Source organism: Budorcas taxicolor, chromosome 6, assembly GCF_023091745.1.
Source record: "Budorcas taxicolor isolate Tak-1 chromosome 6, Takin1.1, whole genome shotgun sequence".
In the NCBI taxonomy this organism is placed as follows: Eukaryota; Metazoa; Chordata; class Mammalia; order Artiodactyla; family Bovidae; genus Budorcas; species Budorcas taxicolor.
In genome coordinates, this window is record NC_068915.1 from 66,618,707 (window position 1) to 66,634,149 (window position 15,443).

The window sequence follows — 15,443 nt, forward strand, 5'->3', positions numbered from 1 at the left end:
GACAGATGGGTCTGGCGGGCTACAGTCCATAGGGTTGCAAAAGAGTCCGACATGACTTAGCAACTAAACAGCTCGCAACAGGTTAACAGGCATCTTGATTTTCAATGACTGCAGAGTATGTTACCTTCCAAATGTACCATTTTAATTTAACCAAACTCCAGAGGGTTTTTAAAGATAATTTTTTGTCTTTTTTTTAATTACATTTTGAGCCTCTAATGAGCATAGTTGATTCATTGGGGACATTTGAGGTGTATGGGATCAGATTTGTACCCATGGTAAAGGTTGCCATTTTGAAATTGAATCTCTTGTTTATTGTGTATGTGGTTGTTAAGTCTTTGTTGTGTCCATGTGTGCCTACATATCCATACCTACTTTTCATCTATTTTATTGTGGGTTGAGAAATACTTGATAAAACAGCATTTGAAATAAGAGAAAATAGCCTCTGAGTGAGGAACTCTTTCATGAATAAATTTTTTTAGACTGAGTGTATAAACTTAAATGCACTGCTCTAGGCTTTTGTTTGGCTCTGTGTGTCATTTGACACTATAGTTTCTGGTTAAATTTATTGTGCTTGTTTTGAGTAGAATTCATCAATGAATATTTATTGAGTGACTAACTTGGTCCTCTTTTAGGTGTTATGATGGTTTCAAAAATAAATTAAAAGTGCTGTCTGTCTTCAGAGACCTTCCTAACAAGCCTGGGGTGAGGAGAGTGGAGGGATTGTATGCAAACCAGCCGTGATGAGACCGCTGAGAACAGGACCAGAATGTTAGCTCGGTGAGGGTGGGGACTTCCGGTTCATTGACTTGTCCCCAGCACCTAGAATTCTCAGTAAATAGTTAAGTGAATGAGTGAATAAATGTATTGAATCAAAAAGAAGAGAAAAATAATAATTACTGTTTTAAATTCCGAGTGTTGTGCTTTACACTAGGCGCTTTGCGTGCATTATTTCACTTATTCCTCACAACAGCTGTATAATGTAGACATTTGTATTTTTCAGATTAGAAAGTTGAGGGTGAGAGAGGTTATATAATTTGCCTAAAGCCAAGCACATAGAAAATGGAAGAATGAGACCAGAGCGCACTTGAGATTTATAGTTTGAGAAGTAAACTGCACAAATAACAAATCTTACACCTATTTCTCAGTTGTATAGTTGGAAGCGAGATGTTTCTCATCCATTTATCCCCTTCCCACATACACATAGAAGTCTCTGCGGAAGAGCTGTGAGGTCTTCAAAAGGAACCTGTTACTCCCTCCCTGGGGTTGCCTGGATCGGCAGATGTTAAAGAATAGCAGTGATAAATTTAGCTGAAAGTGGCCAGCAAGGGAGCCCCGAGGCTAAATGTCTGTGCCTCTTGTTTCAAGAATGCCTGTGAGATGCTGATGGATACAATTTTGAAAGAACTTCAGAAGAAGAACCCAGCTTCTCCAGAGCAAGCATCGTTGAGTGCCGGTTTACACCAGCCTCCTCCCACCCTGCAGGGCTCAGGGCTTCGGGCTGCACTCATTATCACAGGGAAGACCCTGGAGTTTGCCCTGCAAGAGAGTCTGCAGAAGCAGTTCCTGGAGCTGACTGCTTGCTGCCAAGCTGTCGTCTGCTGCCGAGCCACACCCCTGCAGAAGAGCGAGGTGGTAAAACTGGTGCGCAGCCACCTCCGGGTGATGACCCTGGCCATCGGTGAGTGGAAGTGGGACCCAGCCCCATGCTTCTCCCTTTCATGTCACACCAAAGGCTGATTCTTCTGCTTATCCTTTCTTCCGTACATCCTGTTGCCCTTCTGTGGGTCTGTCCTTCTCCTCCCTTCTTTCTCTCCATCCCCTGACTGCCTCCCCTTTGGCCTCCATCACCTATTTGGCCCCCTGTTATGAATCAGGTGGTAGAGATGTGACATAGAAAACAACATAATAGGAGTCTGTGTTACATATCAGATCCCCAGATCACCTGGATTAGGAGGGTTATGTAGTTAAACATAGACCTGATAAGTCCCTGAGTTCTACCTTCAAGAAAGTTAAAGTCAGGAAAATTAACAATTCATTTATTTATTTGTTCAACAACTGTTTATTGAGTGCCTTCTATGTACCAGGCATTATCCTAGGCAGTAGATAAAGACGAGTGTACAAGACCAACAGAGTACCTCTTCTTAAGGAGCTTACATCTAGGAGGAGGGCAATGCAGTAAAAAGTGAAACAAAACAAAAAGGTATAAAGCTTTAAGATGTCAGATAGTGACAAGTGCTATTGAAAAAATTAAAGTCAAGGGATGAAGAGCATTGGGGGAGGGGGAAGGGGCTGCTATTTAAAATAGGTTTTTCAGAGATAGCCTTACTGATTAGATGGTATGAGCAGAGACTTGAAGGAGATGATAAAGCAGCCATAGGAGATCTTAGGGGGGCGGTGAATTTCTGGCAGAGAAGACAGTGAAATGTCAGGATATGGACCGTGTTCAGTGTGTCAAACCCAAAGCAGGTTGAGCAAAACGAAGAGTCTTCTGCAGGTTAATGAAGGGCAGAAACGTGGCAGGCAACCAGATCATGTAAAGTCTTGGAGGCCGTTAGGAATTTTGGCTTTTATCTGTGGAGATAGCCACAGGAGGACTTTGGGCAGAGGAGGGACATGAGCTGCCTTAAGTGGAGAAGGTTCACATTGGCTACTGTGTTGGGAGTAACCACTGGGTCACAAGGACATAGGAAGTCCAGTTGAGCAGCTATTGGAATAATTCAGGGAGAAGAGAACTGTGGCTTGAGCCCAAGGGGGAGCAGAGGAGGTGCTGGGATGTGATCAGATAATGGACATGGTTTGAAGAAAGAGCTGGTGAAATTTGCTGATGGCTTGGATATGTTGAAGAATAGTAGGCGTCAAGGGGGAGGTCAAGGGTTTATCTCTAAGAATATAAAGGATGGAGTATCCATTTACTGAGATGGAGTCAGGAAGCAGGAGTTGGGTCTTACACACATTAAGTTTGAGAAATCCATTAGATGTCAGCAGTGATGTTAGGCAGGCAGCTGGAGATAAAGTCTGAGATTTTAGCAGTGAGGAGTGGCTAGAGACATAAATTTGGGAAGCCTAGTGATGATATTTAAAGCCTTGATGTTAGATAAGATCACCAAAAATGAATATAAGTGTAAAAGAGAAACAGGGTGAGATTAAGTTCTGTGACACACCAAAATTCAGACATTAGCACAATGAGAACTCAGTCTTCCCTTATAGTCTCTGCTTCTACCTGGATTATTTTCAGTCTCAGGTAGCCTCTCCCCTCAGGATGCTTGCTGTTCTAGCCACTGAAAATTCCCACCTTTATATCTCATCCTATTAGCAACCTCAGAGAAATAGTAGTACATGTTTTCAAGTTGCTGGAATAAAGTATCAGGATTAGGGTGGAATTCTGTTCAACTGTCCTATTGAAAGAACATATAAATGAGTGAATTGTTCAAGGCCCTGGATCCATATGTTCCTGAGGCTAGAGCCCTGGACATGTCAATTATATCAATTAAGTTGAATCATGTATCCATCTCTGAACCAATCACTGAGGCCAGGGAACAGATGATGCTAATTCCCCGGGCTTTCTTCAGTTGCCCATCCCAAATCTGGAGATTTGGGTTCATCCTAACAAAACACATAGACTCAGTCCCCAGGAAAAGGTAGGATACTTCATTAGAAAACAAGTAAAGTTTGCTGGGCAGTTGGGAACAACCAATGCTCATTACCAGTGGGAATGTAATAACTCCTCTTAAGAAGTTTCCCCTGTGTTGAGACAAGGAAATCTATAGCAACCATAATATCATGTGACAGGTTTACTAGAGAGACACTCAGTGGTACTTGAAACCTAAGGAAGGGGCATTATATCTAAAAGAAATATGATGACTTCCCTGGTGGTCCAGTGGCTAAGAGTCCACCTGCCAATGCAGGAGACACGAGTTCAATCCCTGGTTCAGGAAGATTCCATATGCTGTGGGGCAGCTAAGCCAGTGTGCTGCAGCTGTTGAAGGCCATGCTCAGTAGAACCTTTACTCCACAACAAGAGGGGCCGCTGCAAAGAGAAGCCCTCGCACCATAACTAGAGAGTAGCCCTTGCTCACTGCAACTAGAGAAAGCCCACACATAGCAACAAAGACCCAGCAGAGCCAAAAATAAGCAAAGAAGTATTATTTAAAAGGAATATGAGACGGATTTCCCAGAGGAAGTGATATCTAAGCTGAGAGAGCAGTTAAAATCTAGCAAGGTGGGGCGGGGGTGATGAGTGCAGTGTTATAGAGAAACACTAGGTGCAGGGCTAGAAGAAGCAGAGTATATCTGGGAAATTGGAAGTAGAGTGAGTGACATAGACAAAGGGGAGGCTAGCCCAGGTAAAGGATTTTCAGGTGGTACTGATTTGGAATTCTGATGGCAATAGGAGGCCACCTTGAATTCCTGCTTAGCCAGCTTCCAGGCAGCTTGGAGACATGGGATACACCTTGAAGGATTCGTTTGTTGGCTTGAGAGGCTGCTACTGATTTGCAGTTTGCATCTTTTCTTTGCTCCTCATCTGTTTCTCTTCTCCTGTCTCACGAAGGTGATGGTGCCAACGATGTCAGCATGATTCAAGTGGCAGACATTGGCATTGGTATCTCTGGGCAAGAAGGCATGCAGGTAAGTAGATGTTGTACACCCAAATACCATAAACTTGACCTTCCCATCCAAAGGCAGCCTTCTCCACGGTCACATCTCTGTGGTAGAGTGAAGCTGTCTGCAGCTAGCTCAGAAGTGAGTGACAGGGCGTTTATCCATTCATTCGCTCAGTGATTATTAACTGGGTGAGTATTATGGTATTTTCCTGGGTAATTTTAACTCATTTGTTTGGTTTTAAAAATAAAACGTATCTAAATCATAAGAACATATGTGTTATCTCTGCAATAACTATGGCTTGACGCTGAGAGCTACTAAGGATTTGAATAAAAGACCTAAAGATCCTAAAGAGAGAGGGAGAAGCGAAGAGAAGATAGGAGAGAATGAGGGAGGTGTGCTTGCCAGTTTTTATGTGTGCACGTGTATGCATTGGATAGTGTTGTAGGCACAAAACTCAGATAGAGGCTTGGCCAAAAGACTGCTTGTCATGATTGGAGCAAGTGCTGCCAAAAGAAAGTGGGCTGTGCAGCTTAGGGTTTCCTGAGAATTGTAAACTTTGATGTCTTTACAAAAGATGAGAAATTCAAATACCTCCTTTGCCTGCCGTGTTATTAATAGTCACGTGAAGTCATAACTGTATACTTTTGTATTCTCTTCGTTGAGGAGAAGCAAATGCTCCCTCAGAGTTCTAAGGGAGCTGCTTTCTAGGGAGAGCACACTTGCTGAAATTACATCATGAATAGTAGACCAGAGAGAAGTGTTGCTTCATTGGATCATATTGGAAAGCTGAGTGGTAACTCCAGGCAACCCGTTAAGGCTCTGTATGCATGCGTTTTTGCTTGTTTGGAGAGGGTTTTTTTGGGGGGGCGTTGGGGGGGGTATCTCCATGTAAGGCTTAAACTACATATTTTTAAAAAATTTTATTTAAGTATAGCTGACTTACAATGCTATGTTAGTTTCAATTTTACAGCAAAATGAATTAATTATACATATACCCAACTGTTTTTAGATTCTTTTCCCACATAGGCTATTACAGAGTATTTAGTAGAGCTCCCTGTACTGGGCAATAGATCCTTATTAGTTATCTATTTTATATATAGTATATATATATCAGTCCCTATCTCCCAGTTTCGGAGAAGGCACTGGCAACCCACTCCAGTACTCTTGCTTGGAGAATCCCATGGCCGGAGGAGCCTGGTAGGCTGCAGTCCATGGGGTCGCTAAGAGTCAGATACGGACTGAGCGACTTCACTTTCACTTTTCACTTTTCATGCATTGGAGAAGGAAATGGCAACCCACTCCAGTGTTCTTGCCTGGAGAATCCCAGGGACGGTGGAGCCTGGTGGGCTGCCGTCTGTGGGGTCGCACAGAGTTGGACACGACCGAGCAACTTCACTTTCACATCTCCCAGTTTATCCCTGTCCCCTTGCACCCTGGTAACCATAAATTTGTTTTCTACATCTGTGACTTTTTTCTGTTTTGCAAATAAGTTCATTTGTACTCCTGTTGTTTTTTTTTTAGATTTTCATGTATGTTTGATATTTGTCTCTGTGTGATATACTACATTTAAACCACATTTTGACCAGTCTGAGCCTGCTGGAGGTCAGGCTGCCATGCTGTGTCTGTTCTAACATGTTTTGCTCAGGGTGACATTCTCTCCGCCGTCTCCACAGGCTGTGATGGCCAGCGACTTTGCTGTTTCTCAGTTTAGACATCTCAGCAAGCTCCTCCTCGTCCACGGGCACTGGTGTTATACCCGACTTTCCAACATGATTCTGTATTTTTTCTACAAGAACGTGGTATGTAGCTCCAGAGAACTCAGCCTTCTCCCTGTGGCCCTTCCTCTCCTGCTGGTGTAAGGGGTGAAGAGGGAGGGCCCAGCCTTAAGCTTACTTTGCTTGTTGATGTTTGGGAAGCAGCCAGGATGACTCCTGCTGTCTTACTAGGAATAATCTGCTATGTTTCAGCAGCTGATAGCAAATTGCTAGGCTTGTCCATCTGCTAGCATTTTCTATTCCCTATGCATTTAAATTCAATTAAACCCTGTCTGATTCATTTAGAATCCAATTTTTGACCTTCTGTAAAATGATTGTGACAAGCAGAATTATGAAATGTGTAATGCTGTCTGTCAGTAGAGAATGAAAAGGTTTGCTTCCATGTTATAGGAGATTACTTAAAAAAAAAAGTCTGCTGTCCCTAATGGATGTCCCATGTGGTATGTGGAAGATGCAGATACAAATGAAATCCTAGGATAGTACCTTAGCCTATAGAGCTGGCTAGTACCACTAGATAAGGAATTCTATGGCAAGCCTGTAAAATGTGTTTGTACTTGGTAGCTGTAACTCTGAAAAGGGCAGAATTTGATTACTAAGCATCTTGGCTTTTAGTCTTCAACTTATTGCTTAAATTTCAGTTTTCTCTTTTATAAACCCATGTTGACCTTAGGTTGCTTCACCTAAATCCCTTCTTAGTGGGATGATTAGGTAAATATGTCATGATTTTCAACCAAATTTATTCTTCGTCTTTTAAGTCCATATGTAGGAAGTTAGTAGTAAACAAAAATTTACATCACTACTGAAATACCATCTTTAGGGAAAAGATGACTTTGGGTCATTTTTAGATCTGTGCATGTGTGTGTTTGTCTATCATCAGCAGGAACATGTTTTTTTTTCTTCTAGCACAGTGAACTTTTCAGGAAGCTCTTGGTACTTTACTAATTAGAATTAGCATACTTAGTCACCAGAGTACATCATGCAAAATGCCGGGCTGGATGAAGCACAAGTGGAATCCAGATTGCCAGAAGAAATATCAATAACCTCAGATATGCAGATGACACCACCCTTATGGCAGAAAGTGAAGAACTAAAGAGCCTCTTGATGAAAGTGAAAGAGGAGAGTGAAAAAGTTGGCTTAAAGCTCAACATTCAGAAAACTAGGATCCAGTCCCATCACTTCATGGCAAATAGATGGGGAAACAGTGGAAATAGTGACAGACTTTATTTTCTTGGGCTCCAAAATCACTGCAGATGGTGACTGCCTCCATGAAATTAAAAACACGCTTGCTCCTTGGAAGAAAAGCTATTACCAACCTAGACAGCATATTAAAAAGCAGAGACATTACTTTACCAACAAAGGTCCATCTAGTCAAAACTATGGTTTTTCCAGTAGTCATGTATGGATGTGAGAGTTGGTCTATAAAGAAAGCTGAGTGCCGAAGAATTGATGCCTTTGAACTGTGGTGTTGGAAAAGACTCTTGAGAGTCCCTTGGACTGCAAGGATATCAAACCAGTCAAACCTAAAGGAAATCAGTCCTGAATATTCATTGGAAGGACTGACGCTAAAGCTGAAACTCCAGTACTTTGGCCATCTGATGCAAAGAACTGACTCATTTGAAAAGACCCTGGTGCTGGGAAATATTGAAGGCAGGAGGATAAGGGGACGATCAAAGATGAGATGGTTAGATAGCATCACCAACTCTATGGACATGAGTTTGAGCAAACTCCGGGAGCTGGTGATGGACAGGGAAGCCTGGAGTGCTGCAGTCCATGGGGTCGCAGAGTCAGACATGAGTGAGCGACAGAACTGAGCTGAACATTTAGTCAAAGTGTTAATAAAAAACTTTACAAAAATATTTGAAATGCATAATATCTCTGTCTGAGTGTTGACTGTAGGTTAGGCTGTGATTTTAATGTAAAATTCCAGGACTTAGTGGTCTGTGACTTTAAGAAAGGAGCCCCTCTCCTAGGTTTCATTTTCATATCTTTGCATTTTTCTACTTCTATTAATATTATAATGCCCTGATTCAAGAGTGGAAAATCCACCTGCAATGTAGACACAAGTTTGATCCCTGGGTCAGTAAGATTCCCTGAAAAAGGAAATGGAAAACCCATTCCAGTGTTGCCAGGATAATCCCAGAGGAGGAGCCTGGTGGGTTACACTCCAAGGTTAACAAAGAGTCAGACACGATTTAGCGACTAAACAAACAGCAGCAGTTATGATGCAGCCTACTCCATCACTCCCTCCTTTTAACTGCATGTTTCTAGCTAATATTAGAAAGGGATGCCTCATATTCTTGGAGAGAGAGAATGTTTATTTGTAGAAAGCCCATCACCAAGGAGCAGGGACCCCATGGTCTTTCTGCTCTGTAAACCTTGATGGCTGTTCACACTGCAATCCTCTCTACTTGTTTCTGCCTCTTTCTTGCCTAGCCAAACAGGGACTGATTTGTAAACTATGGAGAATAGGGCCAGTATCAGAAGCCATTTGAGTAGCTTAGCTTTCTGAGACTGTGGTTCTTTCATCTTGAACAACTTTTGAGATAGTAATGAAGGCTATGGATTCAGTCCCCAGAATAGCACCCTAAACCACTGTTTTCAGGAGCAATGCATAATGCATATCGATGGACCCTAGGCTAAGAAACTCTATTCTAAGGACTGTGGCCCCCATCCTAAAGTGTTCCAAGGTATCTATGGTGCCAATAATAATAATATCTTAATCAATTAATGTTAATTAAAAGGCACTTTATTCTTGCCTTGAGAACCCCATGAACAGTATGAAAAGGCAAAAAGATAGGACACTGAGAGATGAACTCCCCAGGTTGGTACGTGCCCAGTATGCTACTGGAGATCAGTGGAGAAATAACTCCAGAAAGGATGAAGGGATGGAACCAAAGCAAAAACACCACGCAGTTGTCGATGTGACTGGTGATAGAAGCAAGGTCTGATGCTGTAAAGAGCAATGTTGAATAGGAACTGGAATGTTAGGTACATGAATCAAGGCAAAGTGGAAGTGGTCAAACTTGGCAAGAGTGAACGTCAACCTTCTAGGGATCAGTGAACTAAAATGGACTGGAATGGGTGAGTTTAACTCAAATGACCATTATTTCTACTACTGTGGGCAGGAATCTGTTAGAGGAAATGGAGTAGCCAACAAAGGAGTCAACAAAGGAGGCCAAAATGCAGTACTTGGATGCAGTCTCAAAAATGACAGACTGGTTTCTGTTCGTTTCCAAGGCAAACTGTTCAGTATCACGGTAATCCAAGTCTATGCCCTGGCCAGTAATGCTGAAGAAGCTGAAGTTGAATGGTTCTATGAAGACCTACAAGACATTTTAGAACTAACACCCAAAAAAGATGTCCTTTTCATTATAGGGGACTGGAATGCAAAAGGAGGAGGTCAAGAAACACCTGGAGTAACAGGCAAATTTGGCCTTAGAGTACAGAATGATACAGGGCAAAGGCTAATAGACTTTTGCCAAGAGAACACACTGGTCATAGCAAACACCCTCTTCCAACAACACAAGAGAAGACTCTACACATGGACATCACCAGATGGCCAACAGCAAAATCAGATTGATTATATCCTTTACAGCCAAAGATGGAGAAGCTCTATACAGTCAGCAAAAACAAGACCAGGAGCTGACTGTGACTCAGATCATGAACTCCTTATTGTAAAATTCATACTTAAATTGAACAAAGTGGGGAAAACCACTAGACCATTCAGGTATGACCTAAATGAAATCCCTTATGATTATACAGTGGAAGTGAAAAATAGATTTAAGGGACTAAATCTGATAGAGGGCCTGATGAACTGTGGACAGAGGTTCATGACATTGTACAGGAGACAGGGAGCAAGACCATCCCCAAGAAAAAGAAATGCAAAAAAGCAAAATGACTGTCTGAGGAGGCCTTACAAATAGCTGTGAAAAGAAGAGAAGAGAAGTGAAGTGAAGTCCAACTCTTTGCAACCCCGTGGACTGTAGCCCACCAGGCTCCCGCGTCCATGGGATTCTCCAGGCAAGAACCCTGGAGTGGGTTACCAAAGAGAAGTGAAAAGCAAAGGAGAAAAGGAAAGATATACCCATTTGAATACAGAGTTCCAAAGAATAGCAAGGAGAGATAAGAAAGCCTTCCTCAGCAACAAATGCAAAGAAATAGAGGAAAACAATAAAATGGGAAAGAGTAGAGATCTCTTCAAGGAAATGAGAGATACCAAGGGAAAATTTCATGCAAAGATGGTCTCAATAAAGGACAGAAATGGTAGGGACCTAACAGAAGCAGAAGATATTAAGAAGAGGTGGCAACAATACTCAGAAGAACTATACAAACAAGATCTTCATGACCCAGATAATTACCATGGTGTGATCACTCACCTAGAGCCACAGACATCCTGGAATGTGAAGTCAAGTGGGCCTTAGGAAGCATCACTATGAACAAAGCTAGTGAAGGTGATGAGCTTTTCCAGTTGAGCTATTTCAGATCCTAAAAGATGATGCTGTGAAAGTGCTGCACTCAATATGCCAACAAATTTGGAAAACTCAGCAGTGGCTGCAGGACTGGAAAAGGTCAGTTTTCATTCCAATCCCAAAGAAAGGCAGTGCCAGAGAATGCTCAAATTACTGCACAGTTGTGCTCATCTCACATGCTAGCAAAGTAATGTTCAAAATTTTCCAAGCCAGGCTTCAGCAATATGTGAACCGTGAACTTCCAGATGTTCAAGCTGGTTTTAGAAAAGGCAGAGGAACCAGAGATCTAATTGCCAACATCCATTGGATCATTGAAAAAGCAAAGAGAGTTCCAGAAAAACATCTTATTTCTGCTTTATTGACTATGCCAAAGCCTTTGGCTGTGTAGATCACAATAGACTTTGGAAACTGCAGGAGGAGAAGGGGACAACAGAGGATGAGATGGTTGGATGGCATCACCGACTCAATGGACATGAGTTTGGGTAAACTCCAGGAGTTGGTGATGGACAGAGAGGCCTGGCGTGCTGCAGTCCATGGGGTCATAAAGAGTCGGACACAAATGAGCAACTGAACTGAACTAAAAAGGCACTTTATAGTTCATGAGCAGTTTCTAACTGGATCTTGATATTAAGACCTGATGTGGTATAATTCTCTATGTCTTTTTCAGACATAGAAACCAAAATTTATAGAGGTTTTTAAAATGACCTAAAGTCATATAGTCATATAGAAAGTGTCCCCTGGGACTTGAAACAAACCCCCTAAATCTGAGTTGAATGACCTTTCCTGTGTCCTACATTGCTTCTGGGCAGAAAGCTTTTGCTATTGCAGACTCACTGCACATGAGACAAAATACCGAAACCATTGTGAATGTATGTGCCTGGCCTCTGGGATGACCACCTGTCCTGGTTTGCCTGGGTCTGCCCCTGTTTAAGTCATAAGAGTACTGTGTCCTGAGAAACCCCTTTGCCTCAAGCAAACTGGGATGGTTGCCCACCCACTGGCACCATCCCACTTCACCACGAAAAAAATAATCGAGAACCCAAAAAGCAATTGAATGAACATTTGTTGTGATGGCTGCTACCTACCAGCGCAGGTCCAGCTTCTCTTCATCTGGAGCTGGAATGTCTCTGAATCCTGGCTCTGCCACTTATTTGCCGGGTAACTTTAGGCAAGTTCCTTAGCCTCTCCATGCCTCACTTTCCTCATCTGTAAAATAGGAACAGCAATAATTTCCAAGTTGTTATGAAAATTAAATGAATGATTTATAAAGCTCTTAGAATCATGAGTGCCAGCACCACATAGTAAACTGACTGTATGTGTGTGTGTTTTAATAAAACATTTACCAAAAAAAAAAAAAAGCTGTAAGGTCAGCTGTGGTTCTCCATTCCGTCAGCAAAGAAGCTGTACTGAGAGGCTGAGATCACACCATTCAGAACAGCACTGGGTGGCATGTGTGGTCATGGCTCTCATAGCAGACTCTAAGATGCGACTTTTTCTCTTTGTGTCCCTAGGCCTATGTGAACCTCCTTTTCTGGTACCAGTTCTTTTGTGGGTTTTCAGGAACATCCATGACTGACTACTGGGTCTTGATCTTCTTCAACCTTCTTTTCACATCTGCACCTCCCGTCATTTATGGAGTCCTAGAGAAAGACGTGTCTGCAGAGACTCTCATGCAGCTGCCTGAGCTCTACAGAAGTGGCCAGAGGTCAGAGGTGGGTGCTACAGCAAAAACGTGCACACCGATATACAGCCGTCGTCAAAGTCAGGCATCTTCCGGGGTGCTTGGCTCAAATACTCTGGTGTATTGAAACGTATCTGAATCATCTGTGTTTGTTTCCGAAGATCTCTGCTAACACAGCAGACGTAACAAAGAGAAAGCAAAACTGTGAAAGACCTCAGGTGCTTCTAAGAAGAACTCCAGTCTTCAGACCTTACAAATAACATTATCTGGAAGGCAGTGGCGCCCCACTCCAGTACTCTTGCCTGGAAAATCCCATGGATGGAGGAGCCTGGTAGGCTGCAGTCCATGGGGTCACTAGGAGTCGGACACAACTGAGCGACTTCACTTTTCCCTTTGATGCATTGGAGAAGGACATGGCAACCCACTCCAGTGTTATTGCCTGGAGAATCCCAGGGACGGGGCCGCCTGGTGGGCTGCCGTCTGTGGGGTCGCACAGAGTCGGACACGACTGGAGCGACTTAGCAGCAGCAGCAGTAGCAGTATTTCCTAAACCCCTGGCGCCTTCTATTGGGCAAACTACGAAGTATTCACAGTCCCATTTATCTTCACAAAGCACTTTGAGAGAAAACCTGGTGGTGTTCCCATTCTAAGATGAAGAATCTGAATTTCAAAGGAGCTGAGGAATTTTTCCAGAAATCTCATAGCTATGAAAAAAAAAAAAAAATAGCAGAACTGGGATGGGAACGCTCCTTAGTCTGGTTCTAAAGCCAAAATTAAATGCTTCAGGTTTTACTGTCATGCGAAATAGGGGTATGATCTTACTGCCTCCCTCTCCCTAAACCTGTGTCCATCTTCCACTTAATTAACCTCTCAGTCCTGTCTGCCCACCTCCAATATATCCCTTATATCTGTCCCCTCTCCATCCTTCTCTCTGCCCTCATTACCTGTTACCCATAATATTATAGTCACCAATTAATTGAGCTAGTTGTCTCAAAACTCTTCTTTTGTCTAGTTCATCTTTTACATAATTAGTAACTATTTTTGAGATAGCCTTATGAACATTATGTAATGCCTCTTATATGCCAGGCATATATATATGCATACATACATTTATGTATGTAAAGTGCTTAACATACATAAATGTAATTCTCAAAATGACCCTGCAGAATAGATGCTATCGTTAGCTACTCTGTGGATAAGGAAAGTCGGGCACAGGCAGGTATCTTAAGTAATCCACCCATGTCACCGAGCTCATGGGTGGTGCAGATGAACCCCAGTTCCCAAGCCTCTGCTGCGATGCTGAAAGAACACTGATGTTATCGTCAGTCCTTGGGTGCTCCCAACCCCTTTGCTATTTAATGGCCAGAAATCCAAAGTGCTCTCATAAGTGCTCAGGATCACAGGGACAGAGGTGGACCAGCAACCTGTAGATACCTGTAAAGGACAAAGCTGAGAGCTTAGTCTCGTAAAATATTCTAGCCTTAAGAAGAAGTCTGTGTTAGTCAGGACTCTTCAGTTTCAGGTGATAGAAAACCAGCTCAAATTGGCTTAATGAAAAAGGGAAATATATTGGCCCCATAACTGCGCAATCGAGGACTAATGGTGACATCTATTATTCTTTTTTTAATTTAATTTTTATTTTGTACTGTAGTTGATTTACAGTGTTGTGTAATACACCGTTATTCTTAAATCAGCTGTGAATGTGCTGGTTATGACTCCTTGGCTCAGCTGACAGTGACAGTGTTAGTCGCTCAGTCATATCCAACTCTTTCCAGCGCCATGGACTGTAGCCTGCCAGGGTCCTCTGTCCATTGGATTCTCAAGGCAAGAATACTGAAGGGGGTTGCCATTCTCTTCTCTAGGGGTTCTTCCCTACCCAGGCATTGAACTCAGGTCTTGTGCATTGGGATTTGAGTCCTATGTGTATTGTTGTGACTAGAAAGATCATTTTCTCACCAACCAGCCCTGGGATATGGATCTTTCCTGAGGACAGATCTTAACCACATGGACAGGTTTAGGAAAGAGGGTTTCCTGTCAAAGGGCTGGAGAAATGAAAATGAGACCCATGGTAAGAAATTCATGCATTGGGTTTCACTGGACTCACTAATCTGAAGACACTGACCCAGAACAGCACATGTTGCAAATGATGGGTGATGGTTAGCCTGAGTTTACATTCTGGCTCAGTGGTATGTGACCTTGGTAAGTTACTTAACTTGCCTGTACTCCAGTTTCTTTATTTATGGAGATTATGTGAAGATTAAGTAAAATAATATGTATAAAAGTTTAGCCATATTACACTCTCAATGTTGTTGTTTTTATCCCACCCCTAGACTTAACCAGAAATTTGAGGAAATCCTAAATATAAAATGATGCTTTATTTTTGTCAATCCAACTTTTTTCTGGCTTGAACTACCTTTCCAGACTGGAGAGTAAGTTAATATCCTTAGGCTCATGGGTATGGGCTTCCCTGATAGCTCAGTTGGTAGAGAGTCTGCCTGCAATGCAGGAGACCCTGGTTCGATTCCAGGGTCAGGAAAGTCGGCTGGAGAAGGGATACGCTACCCACTCCAGTGTTCTTGGGCTTCCCTTGTGGCTCAGCTTGTAAAGAATCTGCCTGCAATTCGGGAGACCTGGGTTCAATCCCTGGTTTGGGAAGAACCCCTAGAGAAGGGAAAGGCTCATGGGGCAGTCAATGCAAGGAGAAGTCAGGGAGGAGGAAATCCTTACAATTCTTCAGTTTCATCCAATTCATTTCAATCAAAGAACCAAACGGGGTATTCTAAAAAAGTCCAATCTGACTTAAGGTTCAAAGCCAGGGGTGCAGGAATGCTTGGCTGATAGTCGTGAAGTTGTCCTGCACCCCAGGTCTAAGTTAAATTCCAAGTCCATTGAGGAAAGAAGAATAGAAGGGAGACC

The 15,443-nt window shown here is 42.7% G+C and overlaps 1 protein-coding gene and 1 non-coding gene across 2 annotated transcripts in view; both read left to right on the forward strand.

Moving 5' to 3' along the window:
• The window catches only part of ATP10D (ATPase phospholipid transporting 10D (putative)), a 124,670-nt gene that overhangs the window by 95,856 nt on the left and 13,371 nt on the right, over window positions 1-15,443 (forward strand). The window contains exons 16-19 of the mRNA XM_052642271.1: window positions 1,366-1,678; window positions 4,550-4,626; window positions 6,276-6,401; window positions 12,358-12,558. Of these exons, the coding sequence (XP_052498231.1) occupies window positions 1,366-1,678; window positions 4,550-4,626; window positions 6,276-6,401; window positions 12,358-12,558 (717 nt within the window). The remainder of the gene's footprint in view (window positions 1-1,365; window positions 1,679-4,549; window positions 4,627-6,275; window positions 6,402-12,357; window positions 12,559-15,443) is intronic.
• TRNAC-GCA (transfer RNA cysteine (anticodon GCA)) lies at window positions 14,992-15,064 on the forward strand. The gene has a single exon. It is a non-coding gene; the product is annotated as a tRNA-Cys (tRNA).